Source organism: Schistocerca cancellata, chromosome 2 (assembly GCF_023864275.1).
Source record: "Schistocerca cancellata isolate TAMUIC-IGC-003103 chromosome 2, iqSchCanc2.1, whole genome shotgun sequence".
In the NCBI taxonomy this organism is placed as follows: Eukaryota; Metazoa; Arthropoda; class Insecta; order Orthoptera; family Acrididae; genus Schistocerca; species Schistocerca cancellata.
In genome coordinates this window covers 769,706,077-769,729,602 of record NC_064627.1, presented here as the reverse complement: position 1 = coordinate 769,729,602, position 23,526 = coordinate 769,706,077, and the positions used below count along the sequence as shown (strand labels likewise).

Here is a 23,526-nt window from a genome sequence, read left to right as displayed (position 1 = left end):
TAACCACAACTGAAAGTTAACAAACCTTGCTAAGAGTGCTCCTTCCCTTATTCCACATTATTTTATGCAAATTTTCATTGCAGCAAGATTCTGATACCCAAATTTTTACTTCCTTTAAACCAATAGTAGTAGTAGTAGTAGTAGTAGTAGTAGTCCATTGTTACTTTTGTATGTGGTAATTTCCTTCTGTTATTAGTTACTGTGGAGCCTGTTGTTGCATTTCAGAAATTTTACGTTGGTGCTTTTCTGCTTTTTCCCTACAAATGTACAATGACTGATTTGCTCTTAAGTGCCCTTCTGTGTTGAGTGCATGTAATGCTGAAATTTCTGTCTATCCAATATAAATTGAGTTGCAGTCTTGACGTGTTATTTGACAGTCCAGATGTGTTGCATTTGCATTAGTATTGGTTGTTGTCGTCAGTCTCTTTCATACATGCCTATCTAACCGCAAGGCTTCTCTCTCTCTCTCTCTCTCTCTCTCTCTCTCTCTCTGTCTCTCTGTCTGTGTGTGTGTATGTGAGAGGGAGAGAGAGAGAGAGAGGGGGGGGGGTTAATTTTGTGGTTTAGTTTGTCGTGTTTGTGTTGTATCGAATTTCCACACTTACATGTAGCTCATTTTTGTAGTTGAAGTTTTATTCAACCTGTATAGCTTGTATTGGGAATTGGCTTGTTTGTGTGTTGTATGGTGCATTGAGTTTTGTGTATCATAGTGGAGGGTTTCTTGTGCATGTAGAAATGACGACATTTGTTGTGTGTTTGTATATTGTTATGTTTAAGAAAGCTAACTGTGTTGTTTATTGATTCTGTGTTGTTTGTTTAGTATTGTCTACTAGTTTAGTATTGTTTGTGTTTCACTGTGATTTCAAATATTTTATTCTCAATGTGATTTAAGATGATGATGTCTAGGAGTCCATTGCTTGGTGATCTCATGGGGAGTCACATCCGGATGTGATAGAATTGGTTATCAAATGAGAAATAAATTCGTGTGTGATTAATTTTAGAATAATTGTTATCTCTTTTTTATGTGCATTGGGAATGTCATTTTGTTCATTGGTTGATGCTGATTGCAACTGTAGTGGGAATGGTGGTGTATACGTAATATCAAATGATGTGAATGTGGCTGTTACAAGTATGTTAAGTATGTTGATCTTTTGTATCAGCTCCTGTCTGTTGTTAAAGCCTTCATTTTCTGTGAATATAGAGTGTTTCTGTAAGTATGTGTCTAGGTCTCTAGCTCGATTATGTGTAGATGCACTTTTAAAATTTACAGCTGGCCAGACTGGACTGACCTGCCTATAAATTTTTTGCAAGCTGTTCAAAGTTGTTGCCTTTGGCTGTTTTGTTTTAGCCATTTAATTTTCTGTTTTGTTAATATGTATGAGGATTTTTAAGATTCCTATGTGTATTTTTCTGGTATCTTTGTGTTGATCCCCAGTTAACTGTACTGTGTCGTCCTCAAGAAATTTTAGCTTTACAGTTGTATTCTTCCTGTTTCATTATATGTTTTTTGTGTAAAATTTGCAGATAACAATTTCATATTTTGATGAAGGAGGATGCTTTTATAGGTACGGAAAAAAGGGGTGGGTAATGGATGCATCGTACACAATTTCCAGCGTTGTGTTATTTGAGGCCGTGGTCGCCATAGTCGCCATTTAACTAGATCTCTGTATTTCGAATGTGGCAGTACATTTGTATTAATAACTGAGTAATTGTCACCAGTTGGATGGAAGCTGAAAATTCTTGTATCCCGAATATATCTGAGGACCTGAGTAAAGCAACAAACTCGTCATTGTTAAAGTGTAATACAGCTCATCATTATTAGTGTAGATCGTTAAGTACCTTAAGTAACGTAATCCGTACGTGCTTGTTTTATGATAGGTGTTTACCAACTGTTTGTGTGATGCATCAATTGAAGCAATAATACTAAGCTAGACTTACAGCTCTGTGGAAGGTGACGAAAGTGTATAGGAACATTGTTATTGAATTGTTGCATTTATCTGTACTGAGGGTGGAATATCTATAATATTGCTTCAATTTTATTTATCCTGTCTTTAATTAAACTGGTGTAAAGTAAAGCTGTAACAACCCAAGGATTGGTTTCAATACCATAGTGCCTTACTGTGCACGGTCCTGTAGGTGGTGGTATACCCATGCCTTCCTCTGACCTTTGAACTGGCTTGCCAAGCTGGTTACAGGGAGCGTACAGTGTAATGTGGGATTTGAACCAGGATTCAAATGAGCATTTTTCATATTGTCAAATATTGGCATAGGTGAAAGAAGCGATAAGTGACAGATAAAAGTCATTGATCCTAGGACTTTAGATTTGTAGTCTGGCACTTTACTACTGAGCCACCAGGCCACACTCCTTTTACAGTATGCAACACTCAACATCATGTAAGCAAATAACGATGTGTTATACAGTTCATGTCCACACCGTATATTAATTCTACGTTTCTGGGGAGTATCATCTTGTCAGATGAATTAGAAGTCGTAATATACCTCGCCAGTGAAATACAAAATTTAAAAAAATAGTTGGCAGAACATATTGTGAAGTTCCTTTAATCCTATATCGCCAGATAATAGGCCATGATTTCGGTAGTAACTTTTATCCTCCATTATCTGCTCACGGTAGTCAGTTTCACAGTTGGAAAAGTTCGAAAATTATTTTGATACTCTACCAACGCACAAATACATACTTAAGTCATATATTGTTTATTATCATTCCCACATGCTCTTAGCTAGGTAATGAGCAGAAAATACAGTTCATATCATGACTGTGTGAAAATTTGCTCCTGTCCATATCGCAAAAGTTGCAAGAAAACTTTGTTGATGAAGCCACATTTTTGTTGCACTACATTAAAATAATTAGTCCCCCTTCTTGCGTCTCTCTCGTCCTTTAGTTAATGTTATCCAAGCATCTTGTGGTATTTGACCTCACTTGCTGTGGAGCTCGTGATTTTTCAGAAATATCTTTACTTTCAGTTGAGCCTCGATATTTTAAAAAGAGATTATAACATGGGACCCAATCAGTGCTTTATGCAGGATACGGAGGCACCATGAAACCTACTGCAGCAAAATAGTTATTACATATTTTTATGCTGCATCATTGTTACGATGAAAGAACCAGTTACAAGATCTCAAGCACACACAAATTGTTGAAGGCTCCTATATGCCTCAACATAAGCTGTTGTTAAAGCTATTGCGTTCCAGTAACCCATATTTTACCTAAAGCCGTCGGCACACGGACCGTGCTGTCGAACGTTAACGTTGAGCGTGACAAGTTCAACGTACTGCAGAACACTCAAGAACGATGCGACTCGTGCATAAGGTACGTGGGCCCCAACGTGGTATCCGCAATCGCAACGCACTCCAGTGGCAGTTGAGGGGTGTTTCTAGTTCGTAAATCACACTGTTTACTCAACGGGCGCGCGTAAAATTCCCACATTAGCGCTGTTAAAAAGCACATTTCCACCATCGTCCACGAAAAGGAAAGTTCTATGTCCAATCAATAAGGACACAGGTTTATAAAAGTTCCATTACAAACAGTGCGGTACTAATTTGGAATACTTCTGCGCATAACATAAACATTAATTCATCATTCCCACATTTTAGTAAGACCCCAAGGTCAGTCTTACTTGATCAGTGTTCCTACCCAGTAGCAGAATCTTTGCAACACGTGAATTACGAAGCGAAAAAGAAAAAGGAGCAAAATATCTTTATACAAGTACCGCAAGCTGTCCTGTAGATTAAGCCAATCGAACAAAGCCACCCCTCAAAAAAAGGTGAACTTATACACTCCTGGAAATTGAAATAAGAACACCGTGAATTCATTGTCCCAGGAAGGGGAAACTTTATTGACACATTCCTGGGGTCAGATACATCACATGATCACACTGACAGAACCACAAGCACATAGACACAGGCAACAGAGCATGCACAATGTCGGCACTAGTACAGTGTATATCCACCTTTCGCAGTAATGCAGGCTGCTATTCTCCCATGGAGACGATCGTAGAGATGCTGGATGTAGTCCTGTGGAACGGCTTGCCATGCCATTTCCACCTGGCGCCTCAGTTGGACCAGCGTTCGTGCTGGACGTGCAGACCGCGTGAGACGACGCTTCATCCAGTCGCAAACATGCTCAATGGGGGACAGATCCGGAGATCTTGCTGGCCAGGGTAGTTGACTTACACCTTCTAGAGCACGTTGGGTGGCACGGGATACATGCGGACGTGCATTGTCCTGTTGGAACAGCAAGTTCCCTTGCCGGTCTAGGAATGGTAGAACGATGGGTTCGATGACGGTTTGGATGTACCGTGCACTATTCAGTGTCCCCTCGACGATCACCAGTGGTGTACGGCCAGTGTAGGAGATCGCTCCCCACACCATGATGCCGGGTGTTGGCCCTGTGTGCCTCGGTCGTATGCAGTCCTGATTGTGGCGCTCACCTGCACGGCGCCAAACACGCATACGACCATCATTGGCACCAAGGCAGAAGCGACTCTCATCGCTGAAGACGACACGTCTCCATTCGTCCCTCCATTCACGCCTGTCGCGACACCACTGGAGGCGGGCTGCACGATGTTGGGGCGTGAGCGGAAGACGGCCTAACGGTGTGCGGGACCGTAGCCCAGCTTCATGGAGACGGTTGCGAATGGTCCTCGCCGATACCCCAGGAGCAACAGTGTCCCTAATTTGCTGGGAAGTGGCGGTGCGGTCCCCTACGGCACTGCGTAGGATCCTACGGTCTTGGCGTGCATCCGTGCGTCGCTGCGGTCCGGTCCCAGGTCGACGGGCACGTGCACCTTCCGCCGACCACTGGCGACAACATCGATGTACTGTGGAGACCTCACGCCCCCACGTGTTGAGCAATTCGGCGGTACGTCCACCCGGCCTCCCGCATGCCCACTATACGCCCTCGCTCAAAGTCCGTCAACTGCACATACGGTTCACGTCCACGCTGTCGCGGCATGCTACCAGTGTTAAAGACTGCGATGGAGCTCCGTATGCCACGGCAAACTGGCTGACACTGACGGCGGCGGTGCACAAATGCTGCGCAGCTAGCGCCCGCCATTCGACGGCCAACACCGCGGTACCTGGTGTGTCCGCTGTGCCGTGCGTGTGATCATTGCTTGTACAGCCCTCTCGCAGTGTCCGGAGCAAGTATGGTGGGTCTGACACACCGGTGTCAATGTGTTCTTTTTTCCATTTCCAGGAGTGTATTTACATAACATCAAACATTATAGTATATACTTATATTAAACTAATAATAAAGTATCAGAACCCAATAAAAAGGCGAATGTTAGGAAAAAAATTTGGAAGTGGCAAGACACGAACCACCGCCCCATCAAAATAATCTTCAAGGCAGTGACGCTAGTCACTACGCTACAGCAATAACGTGCTTGAGATGTCTAATCATAGTATCTTAGCACGTGCAGAAAACCTTAATCGTAGATACGTTACTAATTGAAGTTTAATTATAACAAATTGTACCAAGAACAATGCCTTTTGGGTATATCTTGAGTGTGTCGCTGGCTTCAAATAGCCTACTCTCATAATACGCAAGTTACAACAATTCTTTTGCCACGAATATGATGTTTCTCATTATTTTATTGGAATGAATCACACAGTTAACAACGGGTTTTTTTTAGTGATTCTCAATTTGCTGTTGCTCAGAAACGGCATATATACATACAGGTTTGAAATGAATGCCAATATGGCGCCTTACAACTCTGTACTGAAGGGAGACGGCGTATGTGTGACGTAGGTGGCGTTGTGCCATCTCATTGGTCAACGCTCAGACACACGCTCAGAATATCTGACATGCCAAATATTGCTCTGCACGTTCGGAAAGACTTCCGAACGTGCTATTCCACTCTATGACGTCAGAAACTCGGCACGCTCAACGTTCGGATGCACGGTCCGTGTGCCGACGGCTTAAGGGGCTCCGGAACGCCCTATACTTGCAATGTTAAAATAACGCTTATAAATTACATCTTTCCTCACAAAGTATTTGAGGTAGGAAGTTGAACTTTTTACAGATTATTTATTGGAATATGGGCTACAACTTAACACAGGGATTTTACAAAATTTTAGTTCAGTTATTAAAGATGATTTTTTTCAATTGTAATGAAAATTCACAACATTTTTTTGCAATTTTTTATTTATATATTCAAAAATATACAGTTTTTTGGAAAAAGGCTGTGTTACATTATGCAGAAGGTACTGTGTAACATTTACTGAAAGTTTGAAACACATATGTTTGGAAGATCCTTAGAAAACATGTAATTAGTATGAGAAAATAAAAGTTTTGGGAATCGAGCGACAAAGATTGGATTAACTTTTTAGTGCATTCCAGGTCCATAGAATGGATTATCTTCATCCTCTGCAAACTCCTCCTCCAGCTTCCTCTTGTTCCTCCTCCTGTTTACTCTTGCTTGTATTTCTAGACTCTTTACAGCCCTGTCTGCAGCCCGAAGGCGTTCCTTGTCTAAAGCAAGCATCGCTCGTACCATGTTAGAACCTATCTTCATTCCCATATTTCTAAATACCTTGCACCCTACAATGTTGCCATCATTGAAAGTCGCAACAGCAACTTTACTTTTACTTATTATTATACTTCAACAAAACAGAGACTCAAGAAACAGAATTAATTACGAATATTTTCGAGATAACGACAGAGTAAATAAACATGAAACAATCGACAATCACACCAGCGATATATATTGAACCATCACAGGTTAGCCACAACACATATTTTATCTCACATCACTCAAATGTACCTGATGAAAACGGACGTTAATAATAACACCATTTGACAGCAGTTTAACAGCGCCACAGTGGGTCAAGCCCATGTAGAACACATTTCAAAAAAAATTTAAAAATAGTTGTAGTCTTCGGAATTGAATAAATTTTATATCTATTAAAAGGTAATAGTCTGCAGATTCAGAAAACGCAAAAAAGTAAAAATTGAACTTTTCATGATTTTGTGCCTTTCCGGAACCCCTTAAGGATAAAATGTTTCCAAACTCCTCCTGTGTGGTTTACAGAACCAGTGATGGATCAATTCCACTGCTGTGAGGCCATCTGAAAAGCGCGCCGGTTCTTTTGTTCAATGATGAATCCTGGTACGTGATTAGCGACATAATTGTTTGTCTGCGATGATTCAGAATCAGATAACTTTGTTGCCTTTCGGTTTTTGAGGACCAAATGTTGCCAGAATTATGGAAGAGGCTGGAGAGAGATCATATTGTCAATTCCTGAATCCTATAATGACATATGATATTATTATTATTTTATTATGTCACAATCAAAATTGCTATGGGAGGCAGCCAGGAGTAATTCTGGGGAAGGGGTGAGGTGCTCAGTGATGTAGTGAGAAAATGTCGCGTTCTGCCAGAGACACAAAATACAAAGACAGCATTTTTTTTTATGACCGCCACCATCACCAACCAGGCTCCACCTGTCCATCACTAAAGAGCCAACGCTGAGAAGGGCAGTTGAGCCTTTTATTCCACCTCCGTTGGGAGCTGGACTCATTTATCTGTGGTTTGTAACACAACGCTTGGTCACGACAGCGTCAATTCACTATGATGTGCTGTGGCTCTGGCAGAAGCAGCTATAGAAAACTGTTCAGTTGCATTGGGAGACAGGAGACCTTCCTGACTCTTGGAGGAATGCAATATGTCTCCTGAAACCAGGGAAGATGTTGACTTAATCTCATACCCAAGTCGTTATTTTGGTGCTGCATAGGAAATGGGATGGATATTGCACAGCCATCTTGTCTGTTTTTGAAACTGGACAGTTCCTAAATAATTTTCTCTTTGAACTGAGAATTTGTGTCTACAAATCTGACCCCATTAGAGATAACTGTCCAACAGGGCTTCATAAGTTTGAAACAGATTATTGGTATCTCGAAGTGTCTTACCCAGAAACGACCCATCCACATTAAGGGTTTAAGACAAGCCTTAGGTACTTGCAGTTCTCTGTTGAACCTGGTGATCGGGCAGTATCTATCCAGTGAAGCTGCTCATGGTGCATCAGGCGTATATGTTCTTCCGTGATCCACTGTGTTGTCAATGAATGAATGACAGCGCCATTAAGGGACATGTGGGAAAGCAGACCTAGAAGCACTAGGTGTGGACCAGATTCCAGTTCTAGGCCGGGGTTTAAGCCAGCTGCCACCTGGTACTCAAAAGACTCAAGGTAATTGTGGATCTCATAGAATATGAGACCACTCACAGGCCTCAGCAGAGAAACTACCTGCTCAGTAGTTTGCCCCAATAGTGCACCCAAGTTCCAATCATCAAATTGTTTTACTGTGTCTGATTCTGATGATACCGGAGCAGCTGAACGAAATTTCCCATCTGCTCAGATTCCGTAAGCTCGCTGCTTCAAATACCTAGTAGAAAACCTGTTCGATCATCTGAAACATACTCACATGCCCACAGCATGTCAGAATGTTGGCGATACTCTGCCGAAAAAAGGCATATTGGAATTTGGCGCTACGAGTGGATACAGCAGATCATGAGTCATGTGCAATACCTATACTGACCTCGTTGAGACGCAGTACCATACATCATTGGGAGGGATAGGAGGGCTGAAAGCAGGAGATAACTGACTGCAGTTGCAAATCTAGCTCGTTGTAGCCACAGGGAAATAATGAAGTCCTTTTACCCACATTACTCAGTGAATAAAGGTTTTCTCCTACAGCGAGGAGATATGCATATTTACATGCTGTATGTGGCATAGTGATATCACTGCGCCACATTTCGAGGAGAGCAACCAGTTCACTACCGGGGCAATAGCCTACGGTTTAACTGTGGAGACCGCCTCCACTGTTGGTAGTAATAACAAGTTTTCTGTCCGTTTTTCCTTTGGACAAATTTTTATTTTATTAATATTGTGTTTTTTGGAGGGTTTGTTTTCATGTGATTTATTTTTGTATGAAACCGATGTATGTTTCACTTTTCGCATTATTGGACAGTTATTTCCATCACTAGACGTGTTGCTGATTACACTGTGTTACTCGGAATGAACAACATGTTGGAACACTATTTATTGGCTTTAATTTGGCCTATCTATGCATCTAATAATGTCCCCTGTTCTTTAGCATCTTACGTAATACTGCTTTCTAGATTGCGGGTTCTTTCACTGATTCTATTATATCATCTGTAATTCGCGAGCTTACACTAACTGCATTTGTCCGCATTCCTTACACACTGTGTAACACATTGCTCCTTGTGGAAATTGCTCCAGGACAAAAGAGAGCTCGCAGTTGATAGAACATTTGAAAAAACTTTGACATTTGACTATGATACGTAAATGATAGCTCACGAATCAGCTGAGCGTTGAACTGACGCAGTATGTCCAAAAGGTTCTATAGGTGGATTGAACACAGCTACGCTTCCCAACATTAAATGTAGGAGAGAGAATGATACCTCACCGACGCCAAGGGGTGACGTATGACCAACTCAGAACGGAGGAAAGCAGTAGACCTTTGTGAATTTGAGTTATTTTTGACATATAAATGTAGAGCCCACGCGAAATGTGCTAATACTGTGTGTAATACAAAGGTTTCGCGGATGACTACGTGTTTCTAGAAGACAGTAACGAATAATTAGCGGAACTACACTATTCTTTGTGTAAAATGGAACACAATGGAGTAAAGTAATCCATATATGACTTGTGAAATAAGGAAATGAGTCCTAATACATGCCTAAAACAATATTTGCTGAAGCTGCCACACACTGTGACAAGAGCTTCTACTCGTCTTCAGCCTTTGAATGCGACCAAGAGGATTAGTATTTCAAGTAGCCAGTAGCAAAGTCCAAAGCTCAGGTATATTAACCCTTTTAGTACGTACTGGGACGTATATGTCCAACTATAGTTTATAAGAGAACCTGTAGGCATTCACTGCATATTATACGTACTACAAGTCAAGTTGTTTTGTGCAAAAACTTTTTCACGCAGTATGAGGACGAGGAGAGTCGACGTGACTGTCACATGAGACACAGTAATTTGCGTGTAATGTTAAAGAACTTCTCTTTGAAATAATCTACCGAAATATCAAATATTTGTAATCATAAATATGGTACGAAGATTTTCTGAAAATATACATCATAAATGAAAGTACAGGATGATCAGTCATTTAAATACGACTGATACACACAGATACAACGTCAGGATACCGGGCACACATGCTGTATGCCTTGCCATTTTGGAAAACGAAGCGGCGGAAAAAAATTTTTCCTGTTACTTCCATTTGTGACATTAATTAAAATAACAAGACAATACTGTCTTTCACTCGGGAAAAATGTAATGAGAGTTAGCTCCCGTATGATAAACTTGTATTCGCCAACACGTCCTATAGATCACTTGTCAAGTCTGTGGGCTGGCCATGTAAAACGTAGTATCTGTAGAGCAGCAAGAGTCGAAAAAAACCTGTGCACAATGTAGATGGACGTCTAGCTTCTGGAACTAGTGACGTGATGTAGCTTTTTCAGTGCAGAGTACCTGTAAGTGTTATAGTAGATAAAACATTCTAAGAGATATTGCCCACATATTAAACGTCTCATGCTATCTCAGACGTCACCAAAGTTGAAGCGAGATTCTTCGCAAAAGATGATTTGATTTGTTGACAACCGTCACGTCAGCGTCTCTACTGACAAACGCATTGCAGCCGATAGATTGATGGTGTGTCACATGTGCCTTCCCTACAGCAACTAGTGCATATCGACTAAAGCGTAGCAGACGCTGGCAAACTGCGGAGAGGAAAGTGGCGTACCTGTTGTGCTACAATGTTATTCCACAACTTGGAGTTAATCTCACTGACACACAGATAAGAAATGTCTCATCCCGTGTTGACGTCATATTTTGTGGTCGACTGCCGGGTTTGACTCATAATGTTCTCTTATGCTCAAATCTTCAACATTTGTCATGATTCAGCACTGATACTTAACAACCCACGTTGATTCTTCGCCATAAAAAAAGTCACACATAAATTAACACTCTCATATGGTGCCTTATTTGTAGCTCAATTTTTTTGTGATAACTTTTCACTTTCGTTATTTCTGCTTCGTCAGTACTAATCCGCCCGAATCTTGACAACGGAATCTTCAGTTATGAAATAGCCTGTAGTAATAGCCTAACGACGTTAGACAAAATATGGTACAAAAAAAAATAATCGCCCATGCAGGGGTCGAACAAAAATACGGAAATACAAAAAACCAGTTCGATATAGAAACAGCCAAGGTTGCAAGATTCACTCTTTATTTAACTGATGACTAGTTCCGGGGTACCTGTACCCATTTTCAAATAATCCAGACAGATAAAAGATTTTCCGAGATAACATATAACAAAGTCAAGTTGGTATGCTGAGCCGCTGACTGGGCCCACTGCGTGCAGCGAACAGACAGGTGGGGCTAGAGACAGGCTGGGAACCCATTTCACATAAACGGTTACGTTCTTCTAGCTATATAACGGATCACCCACGGAAGTTCCTCGATTGATTCAGAGTACTGTAATGTTTGTAACATTGCGCTTATGTTTGGGAGAGCATTAGATAATTGGTTAGGCCACGTCTTTTTCCGTCCGGAACGTGAACTGTAGTTTTTCTTTACCAGTCCTAGGCACCTCACCTAGAAGTGATGCAGTAACTTAGTTCTCAATCGAAGACATGTTCTCAGTACATTTAACATAATATAAACAGGTGACCGCTGCCCAAATTCGTGGAGGGAAGACACCAACAGCCTGGGTTCAAAAGATACGATAACTGTAGCAAACCCAGAAGTATCAGTGTAAGATATCCCCCACAAGTGAGGATATTAAAATCCAACTACCCAAGCGTTCACGTCAAAGTACCAGAGTTTGAATAACTTTTAAAAAGGAGAGGAGGTCACATAGTACTACGTACAGAAAGCTGGTTAAAACATGAAGTGATATTTTTGGGGATAGTATCAGCTTATACCAAAATGATAAGCTAATGGGAAACGGAGGTGTTATATTTGTCATAGTAGACAAGACTTTCAAATCTACTGAGATAGAAACTGAAGCTGCACGTGAGATTAGTTGGATAGGACTCCATATCAAGGGTGGCCACATTATAATTGGATCCTACTGTCGACCACCAGACTCACCTCCTGATTCAACCGCAAACTTTAGGGAAAACCTCTGGTCGCTTGTACGTACAGGGATGGACAAAATGGAAACACCAGAAACACAATATATTATCGTGCTTAATATGGTAGAGAAAACACGTTGGCGGTCAAAAGTACTTCTAGTCCTCTGTGGTTCTTAAGAGGATTTTATACGATTTTCCTGAAAAAAAAAAAGAAAGTTTAAAGCTGTGGTAACGATGAAGAAGATGGATAGCTATCACGCAATCTTAGTCAGATTCTGCTTGTAAAAAGGTTGTATACCCTATTATGCTTTCCTTCACTAATACTGCATTTTAACTAAAAACTACACTTGATTAAAATCAATTTGAATGTATTTTAAATATAGTTATTGTGAAGAATAAGGTAAAAATAGTTGAACAACAATGATTATGGTAATACTTCGGGATATTCGAGAATTATTGCTTCTAATTAGCCTACTTGTATATGACAAAACATTATAGTATCTGGTAACGCTGTTTGATGAGACATCATAACTGTTTAAGGAATATTTTGGATCTGACAATTTGAAGTTTCACAAAAAATCAGTTTTACCTGTGACATTAGGTAACTATTTGTGATAAACGTTTATTTTTTATTGGTGCTGTCAAACGCATTTCTTTTATCTTCTGAAACGACAAACTTAAATGTGGTCCAGGGAAACTGACGCTCTTCAATTTTTTTTATCAAATAGATAAAATCTCCGACACTAGAGGCAGCTGTGAAGGCGGAATGTAGTTGTACCGCTGCTGACGTTTGGCCGGCGTCATCGACGGCATAATTAGGCTGGTCATTGTTGCGTGGTCTTGCTGCTCAGTGTTCCGCTCCACAACTCCAGATGCTCCGCTCCGTAACTTATTTCCAGTGCTGTGTTAGTAGCCCCCCCCCCCCCCCCGCCCAACCCTCATATGAAACAGTTAGATATAGAAACAGCCAAAGTTGCAAGATTCACCTTTTATTTAACTGATGACTAGTTCCGGCTTACATGAACCCATTTTCAAATCATCCGGACTGAAAAAATAGTATTTTCCGAAATAACGTATAAACCATGTGATTATACATTACGTATAACAAAGTCAAGTTTGTAAGCTGAGCCGCTGACTGGGCCCACTTCGTGCAGCAATCGCCCAGGTGGGGCTACGGGCAGGCTGGAGACCCATTTCACATAAACCTTTACGTTCTTCTGACTATACAACTCTGCAGACACGGATATTCTTTGAATGATTCACAGTACTACAATGTTTTTAACATTGCAGTTATATTTGGGAGAGCACTAGGTAATTGGTTTGCCTACGTCTTTTTCCGTCTGGAAAGGGAACTCTAGTTTCTATCACTCCTATACACCTCTCCTAGAAATGATGCCATCCACTACATAGTGTTGCAGTAACTTAGTTCTCAGTCGAAAACATATTCTTCAACGCATTTATCGTAGTACAAACAGGTGACCGCTCCCTAAATCCATGAAGGGAAGCGGTTATGTTTCCAGGAGAGGACCCTACCAACCCCTCATGGGAATTGGTGGCGTTAACCATACAAACTCAAATGGTTAATGAAATGTTACTCCACTAGCTCTTTAAGGAAGACTCTGTCGCTTTATACCAATATTGTAATCGAGATATCCAGTTAGTTGCCAACAGCCTAGATTCAAAAGATACGATAGCCGTAGCAAACGGAGAAGTATCAGTGCAAGATCTCACCCACAGGTGAGACTATTAAAATGCAAGTAATTAACTGCTCAAACATTGGCGTCAGAGTGCTAGAGTTTGAATAACTCTTAAAAAGGAGTGAAGATCACGTATTATAATACTATTCAAAGAAGCGGTTTAAAACCTGAAGTTGATACTAGTGAGATTTTTGGGGAAAGTATCAGCGTACCCTGTATACTAAAATGAAAGGTTAATGGTGGTGATGTATTTGTTGTCGCAGTAGACAAGAAATTCAAATCTACTGAAATCGAAATTGAAGCTGCATGCGAGGTTCTTTGGACGAGACTCCGTATCAAGGTGGGGCATAAACTTATAATTAGATCCTTCTGTTGACCATCACTCACTCACCTCCTGAGTTAACCGAAAACTTTCTCTAACGTCCCTTTTCGCTTGTGTGTACAGGGGTTGGACAGACATGGAAACACCGAAAACACAATACATTAAGAAACGCGCTTGCATTCAAAACAGCTTGCAGTCGTCTCGTAATGGATAAATATAGGCCCTGAATAGTTTTCAAGGCAATCTGATAAGTAGTGGCAAGGTCAGATAACGACTATGGAGGCGGACAGCGATCACGTACGCTACTTTCCAAAGTAGATCACAAAGTTTCAATAATATTTACATGTGGTGACAGGTGGCCAGAAGGAGATGTGACGATTCATCCTCGTGCTCACAAAACCAGTCCTGGACGTTGCGAGTTGAGGGAACACAAGACCTGTCGTCTTGGAATACCACATCATCACTGGGAAAAAAAAAAGCATTGCACCATGGGCTGGATCTGATCAGCATAAATAGTCACATAGTCCTTGGCAGTAATGGCATTTTGCAAAGCGAACATCATGGGGTACTAGGAATACCACGATATGGCTGCCCAAAACATGACCGAACCACCGCCATATCTCATTCTTGGGAATAAAATTCGGTCAGAAGTTGGAAACGGTATGAAACAAGACTCATCCGACGAAATGACATTTCTTTGCTCCATAGTCCTGGTTTTATGGCTTCGGCATCATATTTTCGTCACTGAAAGCGGTTTTGGAATTCCATCACTCCCTGCAATTCCCTGCTCCATTTTACAAGAGGTGGAGCCCCTCCACGCCCACACCGCCATGATGGCCAACCTAAAAGGTCTACTGTCATCTCTGCATAAGGGTCAGTGTTCACTAAAGTGAGGTGTCCCAGGATGTGGGTACTGCGATATTTGCGTACGTCCGGTTTAGGTTAACCATTAATACGCGCTCATCTGGAGACAGATTGGGCCGACAGTCGAACGAAGGGTAGCGGTTTGAAGGGCAGAGGGAAGAAAGTGCTATGGCAAGAGCCAAGGGAAAAAAGCCTCTGCAATAGTTAGTTCGGATGGTAAGAGCAGTAGCGGATGTCTTGCTGCATGCGACAGGTCATACAAGGGTAGGCTTTGTTAGTAGTTGGTATCATGCATCTTGACGTTGTGCGGTGCTGTTACTCGGCGGCTACCGCTGGGTGCCGGTGTTGATCTCTCGGTCAGCGTCAGCAAACCTGAAACAGTTAGGTTCATCATCGTTTTGTGTCCAATAGGTCATATATCAGATGCACAGTGTAGGGTGATGTTGGCGATTTGTTTGTGCGTCAGTGGGCGAGCTCTTCGATTTCCCTGCTGTAGTCTGTTGGTCGGCTTTAGTAGCAGCTGGTATTTCCAGTCAACGTTGCTAATATGCAGGGGCTTGCCGACGTTTGTCGCTTGTTGGTGTGTGTTATCTTGCCATAGGTGGTTTTGCCCTAGCTAGCCGTGTCTTTGGCCGTTTATGCTTCCACCAATGTTTGTGACCATAGTTTCCCAGAGTAAGGATAACAGGACTGTTAGTGTCTAGAGTTCCTTTATAGTCGTGTGGCGTGTTTTTTGAATACTTCCTTGAGGGTTCCAAGGCAGTATTCATTGAGAAGATCCACGGTGCATGTGTAGCGTGGAGCGTTGCTAATGATTCGTAGCACTTTGTTCTGTATGATCTGCAGGCGGCGCAATCATGTAGGAGCTGCATATCCCCAGACGGAAGCTGCGTACCTCATAAGTGGTCTAATCAGTGTCATATGGACCTCGACACCCTCCTATTCAGTGTGCTTTCCCTGTTGAGCATTGGGTACAGTTATTTGAGCCTCGTGTGCGCTCCGTTGGCAACGTATTCGACGTGGTCCCCCTATGTAAGTTTCCGGTCCAGCCAGACACAGAGATATTTGACTTTCTCTTGGAAACGTATTGGGCGTGTATCTGTCTACTGTGTTGATGTTTGCACAGTAGTTTCGGTCTGCGTGTAAACAAAACGCACTTGTCGACGTTTACTTTAATACGCCATATCTCCAACCAAGGCTCGGCAGTTATGAGTGCCGTATGTATTCTTGAATTAATGTTCGACGGTGTCCAATCTTGCGCAAGGATGGCTGTGTCATCCGCATAGCTGGCTAACGTCGTGTTTTGTGTTGCTGGGAAGTTGTTAATGTACAGGTTGAACAAGACGGGCCCTAGGATGCTTCCCTGGGGTACTCCAACTTGTATACCATGTTATGTCGATTGTTTGCCCTGCACCTCAGTGTTGAAACATCTGTTCGTGAGATACGAGTGTATGAGACGTAAGAGTCCGTCCAGGAAACCAGCTTCGCTTAGTTTGCCTATAAGGCCGTTGTGCCAAAGACGGTCGAAAGCATTTTCGATGTCCAGGAACAAGGCCGCTGTGGCTTTGTTCATGTTGTAGCCGTGTGTTATGTTCGACTACGCGGAGGAGTTGTTGTGTTGTTGAGTGTTCCCTGCTCCAGTCGATTAAGGCCACTAATGAGCGACGGTGTACAGAGGCCGTAGAAATCCACGTGCCGAAAGTGGAGAGCGAGAGAGAGAGAGAGAGAGAGAGAGAGAGAGAGAGAGAGAGAGGGAGGTGGAGAGGGGGGGGGGAGGAGGAGGAGGAGTATTAGACAAGTTGCGGACCTTAGTGCTTCATAAAGCAAACAGTGCCATGTCTTCCCCACCTTCAATCATCCAAAACACACGTCGGTGCGACTCCACGATTTGGGCATGATGTCATGAACGACTGTTGAAATAGCCGGCCTTTGTGGCCGAGCGGTTCTAGGCGCTTCAGTCCGGAACCGCGCTGCTGCTACGGTCTCAGGCTCGAATCCTGCCTCGGGCAGGGATGTGTGTGATGTCCTTAGGTTTAAGTAGTCTTAGGGGACGAATTACCTCAGATGTTTAGTCCCATAGTGTTTAGAGCCATTTTTTGAGATACATATAAACAGTTCGACTTGCTGAGCTTGTTTAAATATGCTATTCTTATCTAACTCTGTATAGTTTCTAATGATGTCACCTGCATTGGAAGACGAAACGTTAGGCAAAGAAATATCCTTTGAATCTCACCTTAATTCCATAAAACAAAAATCACCAAGGACATAGATATTGGCCGTGGAAGCCTCCATGTAATCCTGTACAATGATTGTGCAAATATCATTTCAGTATCAAGAATAAAATTCTATCTCACCATTTCTCGTAAGCAAGTTCACCCTGTAATACTTTTCACAACAATTTGCCCATCTCATAAACAAATAACTTGTCGAGTGTTTAATATCTGACGAACCGCAGTAGTCTTCCTCTTCTTTCTGTCCACCTCATTAATCACCGAGCGAGGTGCTGTGTCCCATTTCTTTGAAAATGACGCCTTCGATTTCCTTCCGAAGTTCGGAAAAGCGATGCTTCCTTAAGGATCTGGTCGTCGAAAGGGCTTTTAATATTTTTACTTTCCTATTCTGATCTCCTTACGATTTTCTGGTTTTGCAGTTATACTCAAACTTATAGTATTCCATACTCAGAACGGTTAAAAGATTGCTTTGTTTAATCATCGTCCTGATTAATTCGCTCCTTAGCAATCTCCCCCAGATAATGATGTGGAAGTTAGTTTCTCTCTGCAGATATTTTTTTTTCCAGTGATAGCTGCTGTCATGCGATTTAGACGACTGCATGTACTGAGGACTCGATTTGCTTTCCTAATAGACTGATTTCCACTGCCTCCTGTCTCCTTACCTTCGATATCGGTTCATCGTTCCGCCTGCAGTTGCTGCAGCCGGTATGTCCGTCCACCAATCGTTTCACTTTTGCGGAGAGGACAGTATGTAACGAGCAAATACCAGTATGGAAGACTTCCATCGGCTATCACAGGATTAAAAAAGAGAAGAAGAAAAATATTCAGCTCTCACGGACGAACTTGTGGATTGTCAGATATGCTAGCCACATTCTCACGGAATCGTAAAGGAGGATTTCTGTATACTTTTTGCACAGTATACGCAAGTTCGCGCGCACCGACGTATGAGCTACTTTTTGCATTCATTTGGGAAGCAACTATGTTCACCATTTACATTAGCCTTTCAGTTTACCGATGTAATATACCTGTAAGCATTGTTGAACATTTATAGATGTAGCATTGTTACTTTCTCAGGTGTCAATTTTATCGTCCAGTCGGCTTTTTTATTTCTCTGTTCGTTTCTACGCTGCGATAATGAAGCTTCTCTTTTTCATGTTTCAGGTAGTGCGAGCGGCAGCCGCTAGGGGCGCTGCGGCAGCCAGCAGGCGTCAGCCTGTCCCGTTGCGCACAGATTAGTTGGCGCTCGGCGGCGCTTGGTTGGGGTTATTGGTGCGAGGTGTGGTGTGGTGTGGTGTGGTGTGGTGCAGTGCTGTTACCGAAACAGGCAGCGCCATGAGCTTCACCATGACGTTACCGACAGCTTTGGTCATCGCCATGGCGACGCTCGGCTGTGCGCCCAGTGCTGGTGGCACGACCAACCTCTCGGGATACTTCGACTCCCTCTCCTTCAGCGAGGCCAAAACGTCCAACAACTATAATTCCTCATCCAGCTTCAATCCTCTCGGAATGGGTCATCTCTACTACGTCACTAATTATTTCATTGACCTGGTCGTCAAGAAAGATTTACTACCGGAAGGTGAGTTATTTTTGATTGATGATTTACAACGGTTTTTAATAAACTGAATGTGCGCTCGAAAATGTAGATGTGTTCGACGGTATTATTGTAATTAGTTAAGTAGTTTTCCTTTTACAAGGCCTTCATCAGACACATTAGTTAATAAATTTATACTGTAGTACATCCACATCTTTGTGCGTTTCATTTATAAATCTTAACGTGTTTTATACCAAACAGCGACGAGGAAGACTCAATCAGCGTAAATGTGTTCTCATAAACTTAACTACAAATGACTTGGAGCTAGGTATAATGTAGGTAACTGTTAGACATATCTGTGGTTGAACGTAGACACAGTTGAATTCGATGCCCCCCAAATTTATCAATTCAATAGCCTTTTGTGCTAGGTCATATTGTCCAGCACTTCTTGCTGCTACACTTTAGTGTTTTTTCCGGACCCTCGTTGGTGTTGCGAACGTACGGTTCCTGTGTAACCCCTGAGACAAAAAGAATTTTTCGTTGTACTTCGAGGAGAGAATGAGAAGCGTGATAGCAAACGGAAAATAGTTCTGTAAACAGCGAGTAGATTTGCTGCTTTGAGATGTAGCATTGGTATGTAGACATTTAATGAAGGAAGAGAAAGTGACCAAGTTAATTACTGCTGCAGTAATTGCTTTCTCTTCCGTTTGTCGCTCTTAATTTTTAGTGTAACTTACTGCATTTACTTTTGTTTCCTGTGTCGAGAAAATGGGATTATTAGTGATCTCTACATATCTGACGGAGAATTTCATTCGAAGAGTCACTGAATCTTGCTAATTAGATGTCATCGTCAGGAACAGTTAGAATTTGATTGAGCGTCGGTGAATCACACACAAGGATATTTTTTCAGAAAAAGTTGTGTACGTGGCTACTATTAATAGTATGAATGTCATGTATTTTTTAAGTTGTCACCAAAGACATTAATTTTCGTCCGCTGCGCTCTTTTGGGAATGTCATACACGTTAACGTTGAATTTTTCTCCTAATATATCTGGAATGTGCTGGGCACCCTGTTTCAGGCAGGATGGAGCCGTAAGCTCGGGCAGAATCTTCGTTGAGCCATATCTGCGCAGTTAAGACTTTTTCATCCATGTTATACTGTGACTGTACACTCATAAAAGGATTGTGCAGTGGCGTAATTTTCCCCGTATCGCGGAAACCACAGCTGACGTAGGTCGAGGAAGTCCCGGCACCACTTCAGAGGGTCTTCGTTTATCACTACAAACGAAATTTTCTTTATTCTTTTGAAACAAGGCACCAACTGATGATAATTAAAACTGTAGAAAGTACATGTGACCAAAATAGTCCGGTGCAGTCTTGTTAAATAAAGGCAATGATGCGAACTTATTAACAATAATATGCTTTGTTTTCAGGATTGTGAACATTATTAGAGCTTAAATTTTATCACTTATTTTGGATATTCCTCAGGATACAGTGTGATTATATTATTTGTGGAAAATGAATTTTTTTACTTCGTGGCGACTTCTGAAGAATAATTCATACTGGCATATTGTAATCCAGTTTTCCGTACTCTCGTCACACCATAGTGCACAACTCACTTCTTCACCTGATCTGAGTGAAATTCTTCTTCAGTACATCCATTTCAACAGTTCTTTTTTTCCGGTAAGACAATTGGGAGTGGCTTGGAAGACGAAAAAGTAAATACTTGAGCAATACTGTTCTAACAGTGACCAAGAGATCGGGGTTTAAATACTGCTCACAACGTACACAGAAACTTCGTGATGAGGAAGTATGCCATATAGGTCTCAAAAATAACTTCAGAAGTTAATAAGGAATTGGACGCCTTACATACGAATCATCAATTGAGGGAATCACAAGCTCAGATGGAATAAGATTAAGGAAACAGCGGTGCCCTTTTCAAAGGAATCATGTTAATATTCTCCTTAAGGGTTGTTGGGAACCCACAGAAAACTTCAATATGGATGGTCGGACGGGTGTTTACACATGGTACATCGCTTGATGATGCCAAAGAAATTATGAAATAAAACCATACGTCATCTCCATTATATGGTAAGATCATGGGGATTAAGGAAAGGCAAATCTACGTTTCTAGCATTTGTAGACTTAGAGAAAGCTTTTGATAATGTTGACTGGAATACTCTCTTTCAAATTCTAAAGGTGGCAGGGGTAAAATACAGGGAGCGAAAGGCTATTTACAACTTGTACAGAAACCAGATGGCAGTTATAAGAGTCGAGGGACATGAAAGGGAAGCAGTGGTTGGGAAGGGAGTAAGGCAGGGTTGTAGCCTCTCCCCGATGTTATTCAATCTGTATATTGAGCAAGCAGTAAAGGAAACAAAAGAAAAATTCGGAGTAGGTATTAAAATCCATGGAGAAGAAATAAAAACCTTGAGGTTTGCCGATGACATTGTAATTCTGTCAGAGACAGCAAAGGACCTGGAAGAGCAGTTGAACGGAATGGACAGTGTCTTAAAAGGAGGATATAAAATGAACATCAACAAAAGCAAAACAAGGATAATGGAATGTAGTCGAATTAAGTCGGGTGATGCTGAGGGAATTAGATTGGGAAATGAGGCACTTAAAGTAGTAAAGGAGTTTTGCTATTTGGGGAGCAAAATAACTGATGATGGTCGAAGTAGAGAGGATATAAAATGTAGACTGGCAATGGCAAGGAAAGCGTTTCTGAAGAAGAGAAATTTGTTAACATCGAGTATAGATTTAAGTGTCAGGAAGTCATTTCTGAAAGTATTTGTATGGAGTGTAGCCATGTATGGAAGTGAAACATGGACGGTAAATAGTTTGGACAAGAAGAGAATAGAAGCTTTCGAAATGTGGTGCTACAGAAGAATGCTGAAGATTAGATGGGTAGATCACATAACTAATGAGGAAGTATTGAATAGGATTGGTGAGAAGAGAAGTTTGTGGCACAACTTGACCAGAAGAAGGGATCGGTTGGTAGGACATGTTCTGAGGCATCAAGGGATCACCAATTTAGTTTTGGAGGGCAGCGTGGAGGGTAAAAATCGTAGGGGGAGACCAAGAGATGAATACACTAAGCAGATTCAGAAGGATGTAGGTTGCAGTAGGTACTGGGAGATGAAGAAGCTTGCACAGGATAGAGTAGCATGGAGAGCTGCATCAAACCAGTCTCAGGACTGAAGACCACAACAACAACAACATGGGGATCAAAATTTTGCATCTAATATATTTTTGTATTCTCACTATGAAATAGTAGACTGTCCAGTGACATTAAGTGATTACTTTCAGAAACCTGAATAACTACCTTTTCTAATGCGACACGAGCAGGAAGTGTCAGTTATGTTCTGGAAGGTATCGACAGGGATGTGAAGCAATGCCGATTCCAATGCCGTGGCCAGCTACGTTAGGTTTCTCGGTTGAGAATCCATGGCGAGAACAGCCCGATCGAGGTGGTCCAGCAGATTTTCGATTGGTTTTACGTCTGGCTAATTTGGTTCAAATGGCTCTGAGCACTATGGGACTTAACAGCTGTGGTCATCAGTCCCCTAGAACTTAGAACTACTTAAACCTAACTAACCTAAGGACATCACACACATCCATGCCCGAGGCAGGATTCGAACCTGCGACCGTAGCAGTCGCGCGATTCCTGACTGAGCGCCTAGAACCGCTAGACGCTAATTTGGTGGCCAAGGGAGTACGGTAAACTCACGCTGGTGCTCTTCGAACACCACACGTACGCCACGAGCTGTGTGACGCGTTCGATTGTCCTGTTGGTAGATGTCACCGTGCCGACGGAAGGTGGGGGGGGGGGGAGGGAAGCTGCATGTAGGGGCGGGTATGGTCCCCAAGGATAGATGCAGACTTGCGTTGATCAACTGTGCCTCCCACAATGATGATCATCAGGGAATGCCCCGAAAACATTCACCAGACCATAACGCTCCCTTTTGGTTGCGGAGTGTTAGCTTTCAGACGTTTCACGCCGTATACGCCAACGACCGATTCTCCGATGGAGCTTAAATCGTGATTCATCTGAAAAGGCCACCTGTCGTCTCTTGGTGAATGTCCGGTTGCGGTGCTGACGTCGCCGGTGACCAGCAGTCAGCATGGGTGCAAAACAGGCTCCTGCTGCAGAGGCCCATACACAGCAACGTTCGCCGAACGGTCGCTGAGGAGACAGTGTTAGTGACCCCTTGGTTCGTCTGGCTGGTCAGTTGCTCAATACACCTATGCGCCCGTACCCATATTCGAAGACGTCGCTCATCCCTGTTATCTATGGCCCGTGGTGCACCACAGTTACCTCGGCGCCGGTTTTGAATAGCGCTGTTTTGGCATGAACGTTGTAGGCTATTTCAATCACCGCGGCACGCGAACCATTTACAGACTTAGCCGTGTCGGAAATGCTTCCACCTTTGGATCGAAGGCCAGTGATCATAACCTGCCAAACATCAGATAAACCGCTCCCGTTAGAGGGGTTATTGTACGTTGACATCGAAAATAGGCGGTGGTCGCATTAATGTGACTGCTTAGTAATGGGAATTTTTGAATTTTCTGTGTTCAAGCTGTTGTTGGTACTGCTTAAAGCAAAAACGGAGGCCCTCAGTTTGAAGCCAAAGAATTTACAACGACAAAACTGAGAACAACTTAGTTCCGTTATCAGTTCTGCTTTAAATCACAGTGAACAAAGCGTTCTTCTTTAAGCACTGTTGGATTCTGAGTGTATTTAAACCTTTCAGCTGTTTG

At 42.3% G+C, this 23,526-nt stretch overlaps 1 protein-coding gene across 4 annotated transcripts in view; it reads left to right on the top strand.

Moving 5' to 3' along the window:
* LOC126162595 (prominin-like protein) overlaps positions 1-23,526 on the top strand; it is a 510,115-nt gene that overhangs the window by 88,687 nt on the left and 397,902 nt on the right. For all 4 annotated transcript variants that reach the window (XM_049919200.1, XM_049919201.1, XM_049919199.1 and 1 more), the window contains exon 2: positions 18,397-18,811. In XM_049919200.1, the coding sequence (XP_049775157.1) occupies positions 18,568-18,811 (244 nt within the window). In that variant the 5' untranslated portion in view covers positions 18,397-18,567. The remainder of the gene's footprint in view (positions 1-18,396; positions 18,812-23,526) is intronic.